General features: G+C 47.9%; 1 protein-coding gene across 2 annotated transcripts; it reads left to right on the forward strand.

Annotated features, from left to right (window-relative positions):
- Positions 1 to 420: 420 nt before the first annotated feature.
- On the forward strand, positions 421 to 20,407 carry LCK (LCK proto-oncogene, Src family tyrosine kinase). 2 transcript variants are annotated; one of them, XM_033116006.1, is made up of 13 exons: positions 421 to 546; positions 12,436 to 12,545; positions 12,846 to 12,927; positions 13,132 to 13,222; positions 13,452 to 13,550; positions 13,687 to 13,790; positions 13,935 to 14,084; positions 14,380 to 14,532; positions 14,667 to 14,846; positions 16,761 to 16,837; positions 16,913 to 17,066; positions 17,149 to 17,280; positions 19,754 to 20,407. In XM_033116006.1, the coding sequence occupies exons 2-13, from the start codon at positions 12,441 to 12,443 to the stop codon at positions 19,954 to 19,956; spliced, it is 1,530 nt and encodes a 509-aa protein (XP_032971897.1). In that variant the 5' UTR covers positions 421 to 546; positions 12,436 to 12,440; the 3' UTR covers positions 19,957 to 20,407. The 2 variants fall into 2 exon arrangements, with proteins under 2 accessions (XP_032971897.1, XP_032971896.1); XM_033116005.1 differs by lacking the exon at positions 421 to 546 and adding an exon at positions 12,317 to 12,338.
- The last annotated feature ends 1,456 nt before the right edge of the window (positions 20,408 to 21,863 follow it).

Below are 21,863 nucleotides of genomic sequence, written 5' to 3' on the forward strand. Positions count from 1 at the left end.
CAACTACTTAACAGAGGTATTGTCCTCCCCTTTGCCCCTGAAATGATGTTACCTTTGCCCTCAGACTGTAATGAAAGGGTCCTTCAGCTCGCAGACTGTGACAACAGTGCTTCTTGCCTTTCACTGACAGCTGAGGGTGTGTCTGCGTGCCCTTGCTCATTGGGGTTTAAAGGCTGCCCTTGAATCTTTTGTCCAGGTGTATCCTGGAGGGCAGGAGGGAGGTTCCATCAAATATCCTCCCTTCACCTCCAAGTACCACCCTCAGGGTGAGCAGGGCCTGGCCTGGAGACGTACAGGACCCCCAGAGACTGAGGGTTGGGGGGCTATGGTGGCAGGAAGCTTGGGGTGCTAGAGGCTTGTGGTTGGGCTGCTGGGGCCCGGTTGACTGCGGAGCCCTCAGGAGGAGGCAGGAAGTCAGGGTGGGACGTGGGCGCGAGGAGTCAGGTGGTGGCTACGACGGTGAGGGGAGCTGAAACTCTGTCTGGGCAGCCAGGCTGGGCCAGGAGGACCATGTGAATGGGGCCAGAGGGCTCCTGGGCTGGGCAGGTAAGGAGTACCGGGACAGAGGTCCATGGGGCTGGTGGGGGCCTGATGGCAGGGGGCTGCAGCTGGGCACGGGGCCAGGCTCCTTGGGTATGCAGCAGCCCTTCAGTCTTGGGGTTGGGGGCACAGAAGAAACTTGCTGGAGGTCAGGTAGGAGGCATGCAGTGCAGCCAGATCAATTCTTTCCTCTGTAGCTGTTGGCTCTTGGTTCTGCCACAGGGCCGGCCATCCACCTCCACCTCACTGGGATATCTGGCACATGGCCTGTCGGGTATTGACAAAGCCTTCAGAAATCCCCAAGTCCAGTCCCTCATCCCATGGTGGATGAGCCTCCTGAGTCCCAGAGAGGGCAAAGGCACTCCCTCCCTGCTGTCCCTCAGCAAGGCAGTGGCAGAGCCCTGGGAAAGGGTGATGGTGTAGGCTATGACCCCCACTCCACCATGGAGCAGGGAGAGGAAAAGGCTTGAGTCAGGGGATCCAGGAATCCTTCTGGTTGCTGGGTCAGAGCCCAGGGACAAAAATCTCCTGAAAGAGATCAGAGTCACCCAGACCATCCAAATGGACACGTGTGAAGTGATTTTAGCCTCAGTGACCAGCACTGCTTGGGAGAGGGAGGTGTCTCCCGTTTGGAGCAGATGGAAATGCGAGGGCACATTTATCATCTGGAATGGGGCCTCCAGGGCGGAAGTATCTGACCGGAAGCTGGGAAGTCGGAGGGGAGAGAATGAGGGGAGAAGGTGAGAGGAAGGGCTATTTTTATCCAGGACAGGGATGCAGTTGGCCCTGGGCGAGGACCGTCTGAGCTCCCATCTGGAAAGCTGCCATCCCTACCCCTGCCAAGTGTCGCAGGATGTCCTCCCCTCTCCCCTCGCTCACTCCTGCTGCAGCCACACACACAGCTCCTACATGTGTAGGGCCAGTTGGTCCTGCGGATTATTCCTGCTTCAAACCCCAGGAAAGCATAGTCAGCTACCTGCCCACCCCCTCACTGTGCAACTCTCAGCCTTCAGTTTATGGGGAGAGTCCCCACCTGCACCAGACTTTCCAGGTTTCCCCTGCCATTGGAGTTTTTCTTGACACACAATTTCCACCTAGTCAGCACGTCCCAGCCTTCTCCTGTCCCCAGCTCCAAGGCCTGCAGACTTTTGTGGGGGCTGAGGAACACGCTGGCTCTTCCTGCACTTCAGGGGGGCTCATCCACACCCTGAACAGGCATGAGCAGGCCCCCTACCCCCATCCAGCCTATGCTTGTAGATGACTCAGGGCTCCTCATCCTTGGGGCTCAGGGAGAGTGGTTCTTCTCAAAGGGTAAAAGGGCCAAGTGATGGGCACGAAGACAGGCTGAGCATTAGAGGTTGGGAGAAGCCATCCCTTAGGTTACCTGGAAGGCTTCCTGGAAGAGTCAGCGCAGTTCTGAGAAGGACAAAGGTCCATTTTGGAAAGTTCCCAGGACATGAAGCCAAGGTCACTGTCCCTGGGTTCTGTTCTTTGGGTACCATGAGGTCAGAGACCTGCAAGCAAGATCAAATGCAAGAGTCAATGCAAAGAGCATGCGTTTCAGAGTCGGGCAGGCTAAGGTACTATTCCAGTTCTGCTATTTCCTTGAACGAGTGGCTTCACCTCCCCGAACTCCAGTTTACTTATCTGTATAGAAGCAATAATGAATTTCTCTCTTACAGAGTGCTTGTGGGTAATCAAAGAGATAATAATGACTGTGATGTGCCCTGTAATGGTCTAGGCTGTGACCCCCATGGAGCAGGGTGATGAACAGGCTTAAGTCAGGGGACCCAGGAATCTTTCTGACACATAGTAGTTGCTTGACAGAGGTTTGACACTCTCTCCTCCTGCAAGTAGTTTACCAAACGGAGGACTGTCCACACCCAGAATTACTCCTACTCAGCGCTTTGGGAGGCCAGTGAACCACCCATTCCCTCACACTTGTGCTGTGGCTTTGCAAATTAGCTTGTTTCCTGTGTATAATGGGTGTGAGAATTCTAGACCGGGCCACAGATCTACCTTAAAGGAGGGTCCCACACACAGTTACCATGTTTCCCCGAAAATAAGACCGACCCAGCTGGGCAATCAGCTCTAATGCATCTTTTGGAGCAAAAATTAATATAAGACTCGGTCTTATTTTACTATATTTATATTTTACTATACTTATAGTAAAATAAGAGCGGGTCTTTATAGTATAGTATAATATAATATAATATAATATAATATAATATAATGTAATATAGTATAATATATAATACCAGGTCTTATATTAATTTTTGCTCCAAGAGACGCATTAGAGCTGATGGTCCGGCTAGGTCTTATTTTTGGGGAAGCAGGGTATACACACGCACACATACACACCCTATCCCAAACACCATACATATTGTCAGTGGAAAATGTGTGTGTGTGTGTGTGTGTGTGTGTGTCTGTGTGTGTTTGCATGTATGTTCAGAGGCAGAGGCAGGGTCTACACATACAACACACACTGGACCCCACAAATCCATACACACACCCACAAGCTGATGGCTTCAAGGCCAAGCTTCATTCAGTGAAAGCAATGCTCAGAGAAGCTGAGTGTATGGGGGGCATGGGGACACGTAGGACCACAACAATATCCAGGGATGTGGCCTTCTCTAACAACCAAGTTCAGTGTTGGTTTTAAAGCATCTGGAGTTGCATTTCCAATGCTTGCTCTAAAGAATGTTATTTCCAGAGGTGCCTGGAAAGAAAAGGTTCTCGGGCCAAATCAACATGGCCTCAGCTACAAACTGTCTTGTATTAACTTCACAGTCAAGCTTGTGAAAGCTCTGAAAGTCCCTTCAGAAGGAGCCAGATTGATTTTATCTAACCCAATGTTTCCCAAACTTCCTTGGTCGCAGAACCTTTTTCCAGTAGTACCTCTTCCATGGTTACAGTTCTTGAGACAAGGAGAGGAATGGAAGGGCAGGCTATTGATCCTCCTCAAATGATCCTCTTCTGGCAGTGTTTGCATTGGTGGTGGTTTTATTGTTTTTTGCTTTTCAAGTACAAAATTAGCACACAGTTGTTTTTAAAACTTCAAACAGTATAGAGGCATATAAAGAAATACAAGAAATGCAGCTCCCTCCAATCTTACTTCTGGGATATGCTCACTATGAACAATTTGGTGAGCGTCCTTCCAGAATTTCTTATGTATGGCTACTGAAAAGCCTAGCGGTTAAGAACCTAGTCTCTGGAGACAGGCAGAACAAGGCTCAAATTGCCACTCCACCACTTATTTGTTTGTTATGAGGCCTCAGACAAATCGCTTTACCCCGTTTGAGCCTCAGTTTTTGCCTCTGCAAAATGGGGATAATAATAGCACTTACTTCATAGAATTATTATGAGAATTACATGAAACTATGCAAATAAAGGCTTTGCACAGAGCCCGGCTTAAAAGAATCCCCTATATATACATATTGAAATGCAAATAGGCTTATATTCTACATTCTGTTTTGTAACTTCTTACCCTGTTATGTCTGTGACATTTTTCCATGTCAATACATGGAGATCTACCCCATATTTTTAACAGTTTTAACTAGACTTCGTTAACTTGGTAAGTGAGTAATGGTGGTGATTTTGAGACGCTACTTCCTGGCAAGTATTGCTGTTTTGTGTTGTTAGTGTTAGTGTTGGAGTCAGACATTACTGATCAGTGAGCTAAAGTAAAGACAAGCATTATGGCTTCCTGTAAAAGAGTGCTCCGCCAGAGCGGCACCCACCTCTGTCAGAGGGCAGGATGAAGTGGACGGGAATCTTCTGTGTCCCCAGCGTTAGATCAGGGCTTGCCACATAAGAGGTACCCATTACATTTTCATCAATAGACTGGCCAATTAAGAAAATTGTGCTTCTTCTAGCTCACCAACAGAGGCCTAAGCCCAAAGTTCTGTCTCACAGTACAGCATTTCCCCAAATATGGCCTGTGTATCATTGATGAGGGTGAGTGATTTTAGGGGGTAATGAATGGACGTTTACAAATGTGAATTTTTGTATCATATTATGTGTTTATTTATTTATTTAAAAAATTTTATTGGGGAAGGGGAACAGGACTTTATTGGGAAACACTGTGTACTTCCAGGACTTTTTCCAAGTCAAATTGTTGAACTTTCAATCGTAGTTGTAGAGGGCGCAGCTCAGTTCCAGGTCCAGTTGTTGTTAGTTGCAGGGGGCACAGCCCACCATCCCTTGCGGGGGTTGAGGAGTCGAACTGGCAACCTTGTGGTTGAGGGGTCGAGGGGTCGAGGAGTCGAGCCGGCAACCTTGTGGTTGAGAACCCATTGGCCCATGTGGGAATTGAACAGGCAGCCTTCAGCGTTAGAAGCACAGAGCTCCAACCGCCTGAGCCACTGGGCCGGCCCCATATTAAGTGTTTATTTTAATGTATACTGATTTCTATTTATGGCTGGTGATACTGATTTTCCATTTATGGTAGTCAAGTTTCATTTTAGATAAATACAGAGGCTGTCAAAAAATGTATACACATTTTAAGAAAGGAAAAACTATTCAAATTGTAATGCTCAATAGATACCGATAACAAAAGATGAATACAAGTCACGTCTGACTTCTGCAATTACAAGAGGTGCTCAAAGTGGTTCCCATCAGCATCCAGACATTTCTGCTTACGGCAAACTACTGCTTGAGCAATGTTGACCAAAGTGTCCACTTGTATACATTGTTTTGGCACCCCCGGTATATTAAAGGTAAAAAGGTAGTCCGTGGAAGGACCAAAAAGGTTGAAGAAAAATGAAAATGATTGATAATTTTAGTCTGGAAAATGTTTAAGTCTGGTGTAATGAAATGCTCATGCCAGCCTCAAACAACTATTATTCTCTCCCAATAAATTAAAAAAACAAAACCAAAAACTACTATTCTCATTTATTTAATCCTTACTACCATGTTTCTCTGAAAATAAGACCTAGCTGGACAATCAGCTCTAACACATCTTAGAGCAAAAATTAATATAAGACCTGGTATTATATTACATTATATCATATTATATTATATTATAGCCAGTCTTATATTATAGTAAAATAAGACCAGGTCTTATATTAATTTTTGCTCCAAAAGACGCATTAGAGCTGATGGTCCGGCTAGGTCTTATTTTCGGGGAAACACGGTATATGCCAAGCACCATGTTAAACACTTTATCATATGGGATCGTCTATATATCATATATAATGCTCACAACAGCCTTAGTTGCAGGTCCTATTTTTATGCTCATTTTGAAGATGAAGGAACAGAGGGAGGCTCTGGGAGGTTTAGTAACCTGCCCAAAAGCCCTCTGCCAGTGAGTGTCTGGGGGGTCTTGGGATCGAACTTGGGTCACTATGACATGGACGTGGTGAGCTGAGCCCCCATGACCTGCAAACTCCTAGAAAGTTTAATAAAGCAGCATGGATTGTCAAGCTGTAAGTAAGACTCCACCCTGATAAAACCCCCATGACACAAAATACACACTGAGGTATGTGAGGGTGAGGACTCACTAAAGGGATTACTAGGTACATATGTGTTACTAGTTGGAGGGCTTCTACCCAAAAGACCAGCTTTAGAATAATTGCTCTATAGCCCTGTTTATGGCAATCATTAACTAGCAGAATCAATTCTATGTTCAAGCCACCCCCAGTTTGTGAGAATAAATCCAACTTGTTTGCATATAAGAGAAGGCTTATTGTTTTGTTCTCTATTTTTATGAACTCTGTGAATTCACAGAGTTCATTCAAAAGTGTTATTATGTGAAAAAACAAACATGAAAAAGGAGGGAGCTCAGGATATACCTCTGCTTTACCCACTAGTAATTGCTTACCATGCTTGCCAACCCTGATCCTTGAAGTGTCGTGATGAGGGTTCTGCGTAGGTATGCATAGCTAAAGCTCTTTGCCAATGACCAAATCTTGGCAGAAGAAAAAGGCCAAGAAAATGTTTTGAATTATTCCTGACAGATTTTCCACAAGGTGGCCCAGAGTACAATAGTGGTCTTGCAGTGGCGTAGCCTGCCTGCTCTTGACATAAAGCATTATCCCAAGAAACCCAGGCAAGAAGCTGGCACACATTTTGGACAGAATGTTCAATAAATGAGTAGGTTTACAGTTTAGGGAAGGAAAATTGATGACCATTTTTATTTTATTAAGGGGAAAAATCACATTCTAGGGCCAGCCAGGCGAAATAATGATCTATGAAGTTGATAAAAGTGAACGAGCTAGCAAGAATCTGAAATCATCATGATACGATTCCTAAACAACCCTGGGGTCAGGAAATCTAGTCCAGGACTCCCTGCAGCCTGGGAGTTTTGATCAGTTCTATATAGTGTAAGCAGGGCCACTGTGCGTTTTGGGCACTGTGGGCTGAGGGGCAAGAATGGTGGGGACTGAGGGGTGGCCCTTTGTAATCGGCTCAAAGTGCTCTGTGGACCATGGGCAGCCTTGAGCTTGACGGCGAACTTTATAGACCCTAGTCAGAGGAGGTCTAGAATCTCAAAATTCCTGCTATTGACCTTGAATTCCTGAGTTGGGAGAAGAGAATGGCCTGTTTCATTCACTCCAGAAACTGCCCTCATTGCTGGTTTTGTAGAGCCCTGGGGATTCCTTAGTTCTGTTTCTCCTCCTTCTCTTCCTTCTCCTTCTGCTTCCCCTTCTTCTTTTCTTTTGGACAATGAGAAATTTATATTAAGCTTTAATTTTTATTTTCTTTTTTACTGACCTCATTTATTAACCTGGTTATATCATTTTGGCTACATAGCAATCTTTGTCAAACAAAGACCAGAAAGATGGGACCCACATTTTGTATAATTAGATGTATGCATGTAAGACCTCAGAATTACACAGGGACAAGCATAAAGTATACATACCCCCATTTTGTTATACATCTGTCTACAGGCACTGACTCAGGCACACCCATGGGTATGTACACATTAGCACAATGCTCACTGAGTCATATGCCTCCATATGCATGGACTTGCATTCACGAGTCAAGTAAATGTATACACAGAAACATGCATTTTAAGTAGAAAGAGGAGTTGTCTTAGAAAGATAGGACTTGTTAACAGCACAATGATTGAGTTTTTGATGGAGTGTGGACCACACCGTGTCAGACCTGCCTCCCTGCCCATTTTCTCCATGACCTCTCAGGACCCCACACCGCTTTAGAGTGAAGAGTACAGGAGAGTACCTTGATAAAGGAGGTAGGGGCCTGATTTGAGTTTCGCCTCTGCCAAGAGCCCTCCTGTGCTATTCTATTGGAAAAATCACTTAACCACTCTGATCTCTCAACTTCTCTATCTTTAAAATGAGGTTGGTGAATTACATTAGTGTTTCTAAACTCTTCCCTCTCAATGACTCCTCTGCCCGTCCCCTGTTGTACCACCCTATAGATCTCATGATTTTGAAGTTTTTGACTACTAAATTACCTCATTTAAGTACTAATTTTCTTGTTTTATAGTTCAAATTTTAATCAGAATCTTAACTAACTATGCACTGAAGAAACAATAATACAATTTCCCAAACTAAGAAGCTGGTCATAGTACGATTTTGCTTCAGAGTTTTGAAATATTGAAATAACCTGCAGGTCTCCAACATTATCCTGGGGCCTACTAGGAGCACGTTAGTCCCAGTGACGCTGGGCTGGGAGCCACTCATCAAAAGAATCTCTGATACTGACAGATCCCGAGGTCTTCTGATTGCTGCCAGGCCCAACATTGCAAAGCTCACCCCTTGTAGAGAGTAGGATCTGCTACCTGTAGCTGGAGTATTCCAGGAGCACAAAACAAACGTTACAAAATTCCTTTTGGCTTAATTTAACACAGCTTGACTTTTTCTCACTCATGGCCCCCAGACTTTAGGGATGTCAGCTCCTTGCTTTTGTAGGCCCAGATTCAGACCAGGATCAGCTCCTGCCAGCATGTTCTCCTGGACGCTAGCCCAAGGTGTTGTGGCTTTTCCCCTTCCCACGTGACTCCAGCCTGGACCAGTACCAACTTCCAGCCCTATGATCTCCCGCCTAAATTCCTCCTGCCCCTTCTACTGGTCTCTCCTCATTGCTACACCCCAGTTCATGCCCCTTTCTCAACCCCAAACTTTTCTCAGCTTTTTCTTCCCCTTTTCCAAAGCCACTAAGAATGTCAGGCCTAAAAGGAAGCTTACTGAGCTAAGTCCATACTCCGTCTGATGTTGGTGTTCTCTTTACAATATAACCAACCTGTGGTTTCCAAAGGCCTGTTTGAATGTCACAAACAACTCATGACCTTACTAGAGATAGCTCAGCTCATCTTAGACTGGCTCCAGGTTATCGCCAGTCCTTTTCTGGAGGCTTTTGCTACTAATCAGTTCCTGGCCATACCAAAATTAGCAGTCAAAAAGCCATTTGTCGCTACAGATGGGTGGACTCTGGTAGAGCAGGATTTCTCTACTGCCCTCCCCTCCAGCCAGGACTCCTACGAGTAGGGGAAAGAGTGAATGTGTCCCCTTCCCTTTAAAGTCTCTTCATTGGCTTAAAACTCCATGTACATTTTGCATTTTTCTCCATAACAGACTGGGTTACTTTAATGATATGAATAAGGACAGGGGCCACTCACTCTCTCTGGGAAGATGCACACCCATGACTTCCGGTACCCATGAGACGTTATGAGTATCTCAGTTTGAAAAACAGGAGCTTAAATCAAAGAGGACTATTTACCAGTCCTATTCTCTCACTCTCCACAGCAGGAATTGGTAGTGTAGAATGGGCACTGGTGAAAATCTTTCTAAACTCTAAACTAACATTTATGTAAGCTTACAAGAAAGGGATGATGATCCCCATTGAATAGAAAAGGTAAAGGGAGGCTTAGAAAGAATAATTTCATCAAACTCATACAGTAAATGTCAGAACCAGGATTTGAACTTAGGTCTGACTCCAGGGCCTGTCCTTGAGTCTTTTTATTTATTTATTTTTCAAATTGAGGTAGGATTGACATGTCCTTAAATCTTGCTAACCAAAAACCTCCACTGCTCCCACTTCCACTTCGTCCCAGCATAGATTGGCAACTCTAGCTTTGTTCTGCCCCAAATAGGTTGCATAAGTTTAAGCAAGCCTCTCTGGGCCTTGGTTTGTTCACCTAAAATCAGAGGTTAGACTTGGTGGTTGCAGATGGGAGAATCTGTGCATTAAAAGAATTTTTAAAAATTTTAATCACGGTTGACATTCAATATTATATTAGTGTCAGGTGTACAACATAGTGATTAAACATTTATATAACTTCTGAAGTGATCCCCCGATAAGTCTAGTACCCACCTGGCACCATACATAGTTATTACAATATTATTGACTATATTCCCTATGCTGTACTTTACATCCCCGTGACTATTTTGTAACTGCCGATCTGCACTTCTTAATCCCTTCACCTTTTTCACCCAGCCCTCCAACTCCCCTCCCATCTGGCAAACACCAGTTCATTCTCTGTAGCTATGTGTTTGTTTCTGTTTTGTTTGTTTGTTTATTTTGTTTTTTAGACTCCGCATATAAGTGAAATCATACGGTATTTGTCTTCCTCTGACTTATTTCATTTACCATAATACCCTCTCGGTCCACCCATGTTGTTGCAAGGGGTAAGATTTCATTCTTTTTATAGCCAAGTAATATTTTGTTGTATATGTGACCACATCTTCTTTATCCAACCATCTATTGATGGACACTTAAGTTGCTTCCGTATCGTGGCTATTGTATAGAAAATGTCCTTCTTTGTCTCTTGCTATAGCTTTTTTTTTTTTAATTTATTGGGGTGACAGCTATAGCTTTTGTTTTAAAGTCTATTTTGACTGGTATAAGTATTGCTACCTCAGCTTTTTTTTCCACTTCCATTTGCATGAAATGTCTTTTTCCATCCCTTTACTTTCAGTCTGTATCTTGAACTGAAGTGGGTCTCTTGTAGGCAGCATATGTATGGGCCTTGTTTTCTTTATAAATTTTACTGGGGAACATTAGGGGACAGAGTGTTTCTCCAGGGCCCATCAGCTCCAAGTAGTTGTCCTTCAATCTAGTTGTGCAGGGCGCAGCTCAGCTCCAAGTCCAGTCGCCGTTTTCAGTCTTAGTTGCAGGGGGCGCAGCCCACAATACCATGCGGGAATTGAACTGGCAACCTTGTTGTTGAGAGCTGGCGATCTAACCAACTAAGCCATCCTGCCACCTCTCCGGAAGCTCAGCGGCAGCTCGTTGTCTTCAATCTAGTTGTGGAGGGCGCAGCTCACTGGCCCATGTGGGAATTGAACCGCAACCCTGTTGTTAAGAGCTTGTGCTCTAACCAACTGAGCCACCCGGCCACCCCAGGCCTTGTTTTTTTATCCGTTCAGCCTCCCTTCATCTATTGATTAGAGCATTTAATCCATTTACACTTAAAATAATTAAAGATAGGTATGTAGTTATTGCCATTTTATTATTCATATTTTTGAGCTTTTTTTTTTCTTCTTCTTAAAGAAGTCCCTTTAACATTTCTTGTAATACTGGTTTGGTGGTGGTAAATGCCTTTAGCTTTTTCTTGTCTGGGAGAGAATCTGTGCGTTAACCCTCCACATGCCTGTCAACATTTATTAATGATGACTAGTTCTGGGTGCTGGGGCATTCAGGCAAATAAAGCACAGCTCCTGTTCTTGAGGAATCTCTCATCTCACCAAGTAGGTGAGAGAGGCAGTGGGACTAACACAAATCAGTCTAGTCATGGCATTCAGTGCCTAAGTTGATGATTGTGGTCTGAGTAGAATGTTGTAGGAGCAAAGAGCATTGGGAAGGCTTCACAGAGTAGATGATATTGGAGCTGAGCCTTGAAGATTGAGTTCAATTGATGGACAAAACCAGAGAGGTCCAAGGCAGGGGAAACACAAGTGCAAAGGCACGGAGTAAGAAAATAGTGTGGGGTGTTTGGGAGAAACAAGAGTAGCTCAGAACACCAGCTGTGTGAGTGTGTGGGTGGGAGTGCTTGTGTGTGTGTTTGTGTGTTTATGTGTGTGTGTGTGTGTGTGTGTGTGTGTGTGTGCAGCAGAATAGACTGAGGAGGTAGATTTGATCTTGATATTAAAGGGTCTCGAATGACGGTAAATTAAACTTTATATGAGGACTAGTGCTTTCTAAGCAGTTCTGAGGAGCAGCCCCAGGGAAAGAGGTGTCTCAGGGACTCCTAGGGACTTCAGAGTGTGGCCCCCACTTGGCTTCAGGCAGAACAGCTCCACTTTTACCTGCTTTATCTAGGGGGTTCTGCTTGATTTCATCTGACAAAAAGTTTCCACTGCTAAAGCAAGCAAACAAATAAAAAAGTTACGGCCAATAGGGCTGCTGAAGGGTTTTCTGATGGGGAAAAGCAGAAAGAACGCTCTGAAGGAGACTTTGTGTGTGGGCGGAAGGGGGTGGGCAGAGGACCGATAGCTGACATTTGGGAGCAGGAGTCTCTTATTTTGCTTCCTTGTCTGGAGAGGGGAATTGTAATTAGGAGGTGGGGCACACACCTCTCTGGTAGGGGTAGATCAAATCTTAGGTCTCCCCTAGGGCTCAGGGAAGTGTGTGTGATCTCTAGTAGGTAGTCCCCCAACATGGGGGATGGGCAGAGGGAGAGCGTGGGGGAGAGGCAGGAAGCGGGCAACTAAACTAACAAAGGTGTCTGTGGCGGTTTGCCCATCCCAGGTGGGAGGGCGGGGTCTAGGGCTCAGCCCCAGCCTTGGGCACTGTACTTGTGGCCTGGGGGCTCAGAGGGAGCACCAATCGGGAGTTAGGGCCCCATTTCAGCTTTTCTATGGCTGGTGAATGGGGGCTGGAGATAATTTCTGGTACTTCTGGAAGTTCCCAGGGCTAGGCCCTAGCATGTCTGTTGTTGGGGGAGTAGATTTTGGGGGACTCCCTTCAGCTCCCTCTCCATTCCCCCAGGGATCATGGGCTGTAGCTGCAGCTCAAACCCTGAAGATGACTGGATGGAAAACATCGATGTGTGTGAGAACTGCCATTACCCCATAGTCCCACTGGATGGCAAGTCCACGGTAAGAGGCAAGACAGGGGGCTTGGTGAGGGAGGGTGGAGTGCACAACCCAGAAGAACGAATGGACCACCACTACAGGTCCTTGAAATAATAGAGCAGCCCTCTCCCCTGCAATACAGAAAGGAAAAGAGGCCCAGAGAGGGGAAGGGGCTCTTCTAAGGTAACACAGCAAATAGTTGGCAAATTCAGGGATAAGACTCAATTACTGGAGAAGTGAAGGAGAGCAGAGCAGTGGGGCTGGGACACAGGGTCTGGCCCAGCCTCCTGCTCTCTGGCCTCACTGTCTTCCCCCACCCCACAGCTGCCCATCCGGAATGGCTCTGAGGTGCGGGATCCACTGGTCACCTACGAGGGTTCCAACCCCCCGGCTTCCCCACTGCAAGGTGACCTCAACCAGCAGGGCCTGGAAGATAAGGCCTGTGGATCCTTGGCGGGCTGTCTCCATCTCCTCCCCACCCGTCCTCAACCATGGCCTGTCTCTCTTGCCCCCACTCTTTCCCTCTGCCCTGTAACTCCTCTGCCCTGGGAACTCCATGTTCCCAGACTATTCCAGGCTAGTTCTCCCTGACAACCCACTGTCTTTACAGACAACCTGGTTATCGCCCTGCACAGCTATGAGCCCTCTCACGACGGAGACCTGGGCTTTGAGAAGGGTGAACAGCTCCGAATCCTGGAACAGTGAGTGCCCCCTCCACTCCACCCATTCTTGCCCTGTAGTAGGATGTGAGGGAGCTGGAATCCTCGGTACTGCGGCCCTCCTTTGGCTCCTGTCTTGCAGTAGGTGCCCTTGAGACAAAATGGAAGGTTCCAGAGTGCTGAGCTGGAGGGTGGGGTGGCATGGCATAACTGGGACTCTGAGGGAGGGTTGTCAGGTTTCCAAGGCTGAGCGGCCACCGCTGTCGTGCAGGAGCGGCGAGTGGTGGAAGGCACAATCCCTAACCACCGGCCTAGAAGGTTTCATCCCCTTCAACTTTGTGGCCAAAGCGAACAGCCTGGAGCCCGAACCGTAAGTAGGGATGGATGAGAACGGATCTAGGGATCTCGGGGCAGAGGAGGGGTGCTAAAGGGTGGTGGTGAATGCTTGAGGGTGATGGAGGAAGAATGGACCAACAGACGACGGCCTTCGCTTCTGCCTTGCGCAGCTGGTTCTTCAAGAACCTGAGCCGCAAGGACGCAGAACGGCAACTACTGGCGCCCGGGAACACGCACGGCTCCTTCCTGATCCGCGAGAGCGAGAGCACCGCGGGTGAGCGCTGGGCGGGGCCCGGCTGGGTGGGGCCGGTGGGCGGGGCCACGTGAGTCAGAGGGGAGGGGCGCTGTGGCGGAGATGCCACTGGCAGGTGGCCACTACCCCCCAATTTTACGTTCGTTCACCCATTCTTTCATTCAGGATCGTTTTCCCTGTCTGTTCGGGACTTTGACCAGAACCAGGGAGAGGTGGTGAAACATTACAAGATCCGTAACCTGGACAAAGGCGGCTTCTACATCTCCCCCCGTATCACTTTTCCCGGCCTGCACGAGCTGGTCCGCCATTACACCAGTGAGCGCGGCAAGACCCCCTCAGACGTGGGTCTGAGGCTCCTTCACCTGTGCCCTATCAGCCTGCCTCCCCCAAGTCCCTCTCAGGGGTGCCCTCTCCTCATCTTTGAGCATCCTCCTTCATTCCCCCACAATGGGTGAGGTGCGGTTCCTTATAGCCCCAGGTGTAGAGTGACAGCCCTACACCTCCCCCGCCGGTCCATTTCCCCTAGACGGGGCTTGGTGAAGTGGGGACTGGGTGGGGGTACCCGAGTCCCGCCATGTTCACAGCCTTACCCCGTCCCTTGTCCTCGCAGATACTTCCGACGGGCTATGCACGCGGTTGAGTCGCCCCTGCCAGACTCAGAAGCCTCAGAAGCCTTGGTGGGAGGATGAGTGGGAGGTTCCCAGGGAGACGCTGAAGCTGGTGGAGCGACTGGGGGCGGGCCAGTTCGGAGAGGTGTGGATGGGTGAGTGAGGCGGGCAAGAGAGAGGGGAGGCGTCTGCTGCAGTCCTGAGAGTCCTGCGACAGTGTCCTGTTTCTGGGTGCCTGATTCTTGTTTCACGGGCACCGAGTGACTTCCCCAATCCCTCCCCGCCCCAGGGTACTACAATGGGCACACAAAGGTGGCAGTGAAGAGCCTAAAGCAGGGCAGCATGTCCCCCGACGCCTTCCTGGCCGAGGCCAACCTCATGAAGCAGCTGCAACACCAACGGCTGGTCCGGCTCTACGCGGTGGTCACCCAGGAGCCCATCTACATCATCACCGAATACATGGAGAACGGTGGGCGCCGCCGCCGTGCGCGGCCGCTGGGGGGCGCTGCCGTCCCCGCCTTGTGCCAGAGAGTGGAGGAAATAGTGCCTTTTCTTCTGGCTCAGCACTGAAGTTTCTAGAGTGTTCCTGGGCCCCTAAAGACACCCCCAGGGCTTAGAAGAGGCTGTGTTCTTCGAGCCCATCTGGGAGCCTAGCCTGAGGTGGCAGGCTCTTAAAGAGCATTCACTCCCGAACTACCTTGACCCGCAGTCCCGTTTGCCTTCTTGATCTAAGGATGCTTGATCTCAGGAAATGAGTGGATCCCTTGCCCCATTTCTTTCCCTTCTAACACTCGGGAGGGCAGATACGCCCCAAAGCCCTCTTTTTGAGTTCTGGGTGCGCCCCTCCCCCTCCCTTGTCAGCTGTTGGAGAGAGTGAAAGCCTTGGGTAGGTAAATAGGAATTTCTAGGTTCAGCTTTGCTACTGATTTGCTGTGTGACACAGGCCAACTCCCTGTCCCGCCTCTGCTGCTCAGTTTCCCCGAGTATAACAGCAGAAATCTAAATAGGCTCACCCAGAAATAATACAGTTATTAAGGGCTCTAGGGTCTGACTACTTGGGGTAGAATCCTAAGTTTACCATTGTGTGGCCTTGGGCTGATCCCTGCACTTCTTTCGGCCATGGTTTCCTCCATCTGTAAAATGGTGATCCTAATGCAGTTGTAACTTTGCGGAGGTTTTTAATGAGGATGAGAGAGTTAATGCATATGGAGCAGTTAGAACAGTGCCTGCCGTATGTTAACTGCCCAGTAAGTGTGTTGTTATCTGACTCTGATTCTTTGGGAGTATAAGATCGGTCCCTCTTTCAGGAAGAGAAAAAAGCTGTTAATTGGCTAATGGATTCTGGAAATGGCAAATAGGTTTTATCATGTGGGCCAACATCAATTGGTAGTTACTTGGAGTTCTGTGCTGAGAAGGGTTATGAGGCCCACTGGGAGTGAGTGCTGGGATTGATTAGCGACAACAATTATGGGCACAGCGGACACAACGGGAATGGCAGTGTATGTCCACATAATGGCAGTGTCTGGGTGAGGGAGGCCTTTCTCTTTGGTGACGAATGCAGCACTCAGCGTGGGGACACTCAGGTTGCTGGCATCTTCACATAGGAGTTTAACTTTTTGAGAAGGGCCAGTGGTCACTAGCTCCATTCCAGTAACTCCCACCCCTGGTCTTCTCCTAGTCACCCTCTGCTACCAGAGAGGTGGCACTTCTTGTCCCTAGTCACCTCTTTCCATACTCTTAATGCACTCAACACGTTAATGGCTGCTTACTTTGTGCGGGGCACTGGGAACATGGATGGACAAAACACGGTTCCTGCTATCAGCAAAATCTCATTTTAGTTACGTGCACTAGGAAAACCAGAGTTTTCCAGTGTGTCACGGGGAATGTAGATGATGATGCAATTTATTATGTCTGGTAGGATCTAGAGAGGCTTCCTAGAGGAATAGTGTAGCTGGGTTATGAAAGAAAAGTAGATTTTTAGCAGGCAGAGATGGGACAAAGAGACTTTGGAGTGAGAGCCTGGTGGTCTGCGTGAAAAATCAAAATTGTCTAGGGTGGGTGGAGTGAAAGAGGTGGGAGGAAGAGAAGAAGCTACACATGTGGATCATGCAGGGTTTTGGATGACTGGCTGAGGAGTTCGGGCTCTATCATTAGTGACAAGAAGCTTGCAGACCTCTCCAAACATACCCCATTCTAGCCCTGGGAAAAGACTTTTGCGTATTCCGGGCCCCCTCACTCTGAACACACACAGCCCTCTATTTTCAGCTCTCATTCTTCCTTTCCATGTGTCAGACACTGCTTCCAGACCCCCAGTTAGGGGAGAAGTGTCTGGGAGCCCCCCTTTGGGGCAACTTGGGTCAATAACTCTTGCTTCTGACCACAGGGAGCCTGGTGGATTTTCTCAAGACCTCCGCAGGCATCAAGCTGACCATCAACAAACTCTTGGATATGGCAGCCCAAGTAAGGAGAGTGGGGAGGGCTGGGCATGGGCACAGGCCGGCGGGGCAAGACTGCTGACCTGTACCTGGCCTGCAGATTGCAGAGGGCATGGCATTCATTGAAGAGCGCAATTATATCCACCGTGACCTGAGAGCTGCCAACATCCTGGTGTCTGACACCCTGAGCTGCAAGATTGCAGACTTTGGCCTAGCACGGCTCATTGAGGACAATGAGTACACAGCCAGGGAGGGTAGGTGTGGGATATAAGGGAAGCTGGGCCTTCCAGGGTCTGGCCAAGCAGACCCAGATGACCTCACTCTGCCTACCCCCAGGGGCCAAGTTTCCCATTAAGTGGACAGCACCAGAAGCCATTAACTATGGGACCTTCACCATCAAGTCGGACGTGTGGTCTTTCGGGATCCTGCTGACGGAGATCGTCACCCATGGTCGCATCCCTTACCCAGGTCAGGGCCCAGGACAGAAACTGAATCGGGTGATGGGAAAGGGCAGCAAAATCCATGTCTTGACACTCACTTCTTCCAGGCTCAGAATCTGAAATATTCTAGCTGTTTCTCCTCCATCTTTTCAGGCATGGGACGCCATCATCCCCAGTCAGGTGCCACATCAAGCATGGTTGGCTTCCATCTCTGTCTCTGGATCTCTCTTTCCTGTCAATAATCCCAGCTCTTCTGTTTAGTTCTGACACAGGCAGCCTAGTAGGGTAAAAGAGGATCTGGCCTGAAAGGCAAAAGGCCTGCCGCTTATTACCAGATCAACCATGATGCTAACGTTCTGTTTGATCAGATCATTCCTTCTTTTCCCATCTGTATAATGTAAGGTTAGAAGAGTACCTGGCCCATACTAAGCACTGAAAGTGTTAGGTTTTGTTATTAATCATCACTTTATGCAAGCGACTTTGGGTAGGTTAGCTTCACCTTTCTGAGCCTCAGTTTCCTGATATGAAAAATGAGACTATTTGTGAAAGAGCTTGACTCATAATAGATGTTCACTAAACACTGACTTCCCTTCCCTCTGAAGCTTTCTGTCTAAAGACACGAGAGAGAGACACACGAAAGCAACTAATTCTCACTCTCTCCCACCCCTCCCTTTATCTCGTGGACAAAGTCCTTTACCCCTGAATTCATCCAAGAAAGAGATGGAACTTTTTGAAAGGAACTTGCTAGGAAACTGGGGAAAGGAAATGGAACACAAAGCCAGGGCAGGGAGGTCATGGAGTACAGTGGCCGGATTTGTAGAGGCTTCGCATATCCCGAGAGCAGCGTGCGCAGAACTTTGCTCCTAGGAATATAAAGGCACTTTAGAATCAGGTGAGAGCCTGAAGGCTTTCCCTGCCCTGGACTTGTCCCTCCACAGAAACCAGCAGCAACACTGGGGTTAGAACCACACTCCAGTCATCCTGCCAAGGGCCCTCACTGCTCCTCCACTGTGCCCATAGAGACGAACCCATAGAGAATTTCTCTATCGAAGAAAAGAGGCATTGAAAGCATGATAATAAATGGCAACTGACACATGGCTTCAGGATTAGGGAGACAATGGGCAGTAATGGCGACCTGGGTGAACTTGCAGTTAGTTACTCCAGCAGATGGTTGCTGTTAAGACATGGGGACCCCAAAACCAGATCTTTTGTTTTTTCAAGAGAAGCTAAAACTTGGAGTTTTAGAAAAATTTGCTCATTTGCAGATATTGGTGATAGATTCAAATTATTTAAAAACACTATAGGGGCCAAACCAAAGTAGGTCTGTGGGCTATATTTAGGCTGAGTTTAGCGTATGGGTTTGTAGCCGTGACTCTAGCTTTGGGTGTTTATTTCCCAGGCCTGTGTCCTCTAATGTCCTAATTTTGAAATGTGAGCGACCCATAGCTGGAGGCCTCACAGGGGCAAGGTCTAGGGAAGAGAGTCTCTATTGAGCAGAGTCCAGTCCCTTTGCAGGAGCAAAACTTCTGTTTTGTCAGGACCGTATAAGGGTTTAGTCTTTGTGGATTGCCTGTCACTGTCTCCTCTCAGGAGTCTGAAGGAAAACTAAGAGGCCACATGGGAAATTTAGAAACAGGGAGCAATATTTCTGCTGTTACCATGCGGTTTTCCAGATCAGCTCCTCTCGGGGTCCACATGCTAGAAGGCTGCCAGGTGGACCAGGACCAGAACAAAGGAAGGGAACTGGACCAAAAATTATTTCATATGGGTCATGGAGGGACCTTGTAAATCTCTGTCCTATGCAGGGTTTGCTTTGCTGGGGCCCTTGATCCATCTGGCTTCCTGATGCAGCATCTCATGTTCCTGAGAAGCTGCACCACTGTCCTTGCTGTGGGCTCCCATCCTGCCCTGGGCCCTGACCACCGCACCCTTCCCCGCCAAATAATAATAATCACAAGTGTTATTTATGCAGTATCTCCTCTGCAGGCATTATACTTGGTACTTTATATGCACTATCTCATTCAATCCTCATAAAAAACTCTGAGGTAGGAGCTTCTACCCTGTTTCCCCAAAAATAAGACCTAGCCGGACAGTTAGCTTTAATGTGTCTTTTGGAGCAAAAATTAATATAAGACCCAGTCTATATTACATTCTATAATATTAATTTTTGCTCCAAAAGACGTATTAGAGCTGATTGTCTGGCTAGGTCTTATTTTTGGGGAAACATAGTATTTGTTCTGTTTTTCAGATGAGAAAACTGAGGCTCAAAGAGGCCAAGGTCTCACAACCAATAGATGTTACAGGTGTGTGTTATTGAGGGTCTAAGCCAAAGCAGACACTCCAAGGGGCATGACTAACATCTAGCAGGCCTTATCATTGAGGAAGAGCAAGATCTTCCGGTTTGGTGCTCACACCGTGCCAGTTAAATATTCTGATCATCGCGCCACCTGTGGGCTTCCTATACCTGGAGACTTGATGTCCTTTCTCCCATCAACCTCTAGGGATGACCAATCCTGAGGTGATTCAGAACCTAGAACGAGGCTACCGCATGGTACGACCTGACAACTGTCCGGAGGAGCTGTACGACCTCATGATGCTGTGCTGGAAAGAGCGTCCAGAGGACCGGCCCACCTTTGATTACCTGCGCAGTGTGCTGGAGGACTTCTTCACAGCCACGGAGGGCCAGTACCAGCCCCAGCCCTAAGAGGCCTAGCTGGCTGGGACGTGGAGCCCTCCCCGCATCTAGCCAACCTGGCTGGGGAAGAAGCAGTTCTTGTGCCGTTCCCATGTGGCCTATGCACATATGGACCCTGCACGTGAATCCTATCTACATGTGACACATCCACTTGTGTCTTATACACAGGTTCTTGAGTTGTGTGGGCTCTGCACATGTGCCTTGTGTATGTGTGGCCTGTACATATATGTCTTGGACACCTGTCCAAGCTATCCCTCTCTGGGCCCTCCTACTTCCTGAGACCACTAAAGGAGAGAGGCCTGTGATTGACACCAGCTTCTGCCCACCCCTTTTGCCTTTCTCCTGGTCCTAAAGAATCTCTCTCCTGGAGGGGGAGACCTTTCTAATACCTCTGTGTGCTCCTCCTTGGTGCCTGTCACACATCAGGAGCTCAATAAATGTCTGTTTGTTGATAAAGGTTTTACATCTCTCTGCTCCCCACTCCTATCTCTTCTTCCTTGGGAGGGGAGAGTGGGGGTTCAGAAGATGATAACCCTGAATTGCGGTGAACCATGGGATGAGGGGATGTCTGAACTTTTTCCAGCTCTGCTGACGCTGGGGGCCAAAAGGAGGTCCCGACTCTTTGCTGTACGGGCTCTTTGAAACCCTTTAAATCCCCACCCCAAAGGCTTCAGGGCGACTCCTACCTAGAACCTCCTAGTATATATCCCAGGACCCTCTCCCTCCTATTACATAAGAGCAATAGCAATTTTTTGCGTGGGAGGGAAGGGGAACAGGACTTTATTGGGGAACAGTGTGTACTTCCAGGACTTTTTTTTTTTCCCAAGTCAAGTTGTTGTCCTTTCAATCTTAGCTGTGGAGGGTGCCGTTCAGCTTCAAGTTGTTGTCCTTTCAGTCTTCGTTGTGGAGGACGCAGCTCAGCTCCAGGTCCAGTTGCCGTTGCTAGTTGCAGGGGGCGCAGCCCACCATCCCTTAAGTGTCAAACTGGCAACCTTGTGGTTGAGAGGATGCGCTCTGACCAACTGAGCCCTCCGGGAGCTCAGCGGCAGCTCAGCTCAAGGTGCCGTGTTCAATCTTAGTTGCAGGGGGCGGAGCCCACCATCCCTTACGGGACTTGAGGAATTGAACTGGCAACCTTGTGGTTGAGAGCCCACTGGCCCATGCGGGAATTGAACAGGCAGCCTTCCGAGTTAGGAGCATGGAGCTCTAACCGCCTGAGCCACTGGGCCGGCCCTAGCATTTTTTTACATGCTAATGATTCAAGGGCTATATTTGGCTTCAGATGTGTTTTGATTCACTTTCAAGATGTTTTTAAACATCGAGTTAATTCACTCATTTAACAAATATTTATTCAACATCTACTGTATGCCAGGCACAGTTCTGGGCTCAGGATATACAGTAGATAAAACAGTTTCTGCCTTTGTGGAGCGTACATTCTAGCAAGGGAAGACAGACAATAAGCATCACAAAGATGTGAATGATACGGTATGCTACAAGGTAATGAGTGCTAAGAGGAAAATAGAGTTGGGTAAGGGGAATTAGGAATGTCATGTTTGGGGAGGTTAACATTTTTAAAGACAATGGTCTGAGAAGCCCTCATTGAGAAGGTGACTGAGCAAAGATTTGAAGGAAGTGAGTGAGTGAGCCTCCTGGTGTGGGGGAGGAGTGGTGGGGCAGAGGAAACAGCCTGAGGAAGAAGCTTCCCTGGCCAGCTCTAGAAGTAAAGGCTGCTTGAAGGAGGGCGATAGATCCTCTGGGGCTTTGTGGCCTTTGTAGGAGACATATTGAGGAGGCTTTACTAGGATTTGTGCAGAGCCATGACATGATCTGACTTACATTTTAAAGGATGGCTCTTACTGTTATGTTGATAATAGACTGAATTAGCAGTCAATTTATAAAACTAGATAGATTTTGCA

Source organism: Rhinolophus ferrumequinum, chromosome 9 (genome assembly GCF_004115265.2).
Source record: "Rhinolophus ferrumequinum isolate MPI-CBG mRhiFer1 chromosome 9, mRhiFer1_v1.p, whole genome shotgun sequence".
In the NCBI taxonomy this organism is placed as follows: Eukaryota; Metazoa; Chordata; class Mammalia; order Chiroptera; family Rhinolophidae; genus Rhinolophus; species Rhinolophus ferrumequinum.

Coding starts and splice junctions, on each gene's coding strand:
- LCK (XM_033116006.1), top strand. CDS start 12,441: ATGGGCTGTAGCTGCAGCTCAAACCCTGAAGATGACTGGATGGAAAAC. Junction 13,223..13,451: donor CAGCTCCGAATCCTGGAACA/GTGAGTGCCCCC, acceptor GCTGTCGTGCAG/GAGCGGCGAGTGGTGGAAGG. Junction 17,067..17,148: donor TGAGTACACAGCCAGGGAGG/GTAGGTGTGGGA, acceptor GCCTACCCCCAG/GGGCCAAGTTTCCCATTAAG.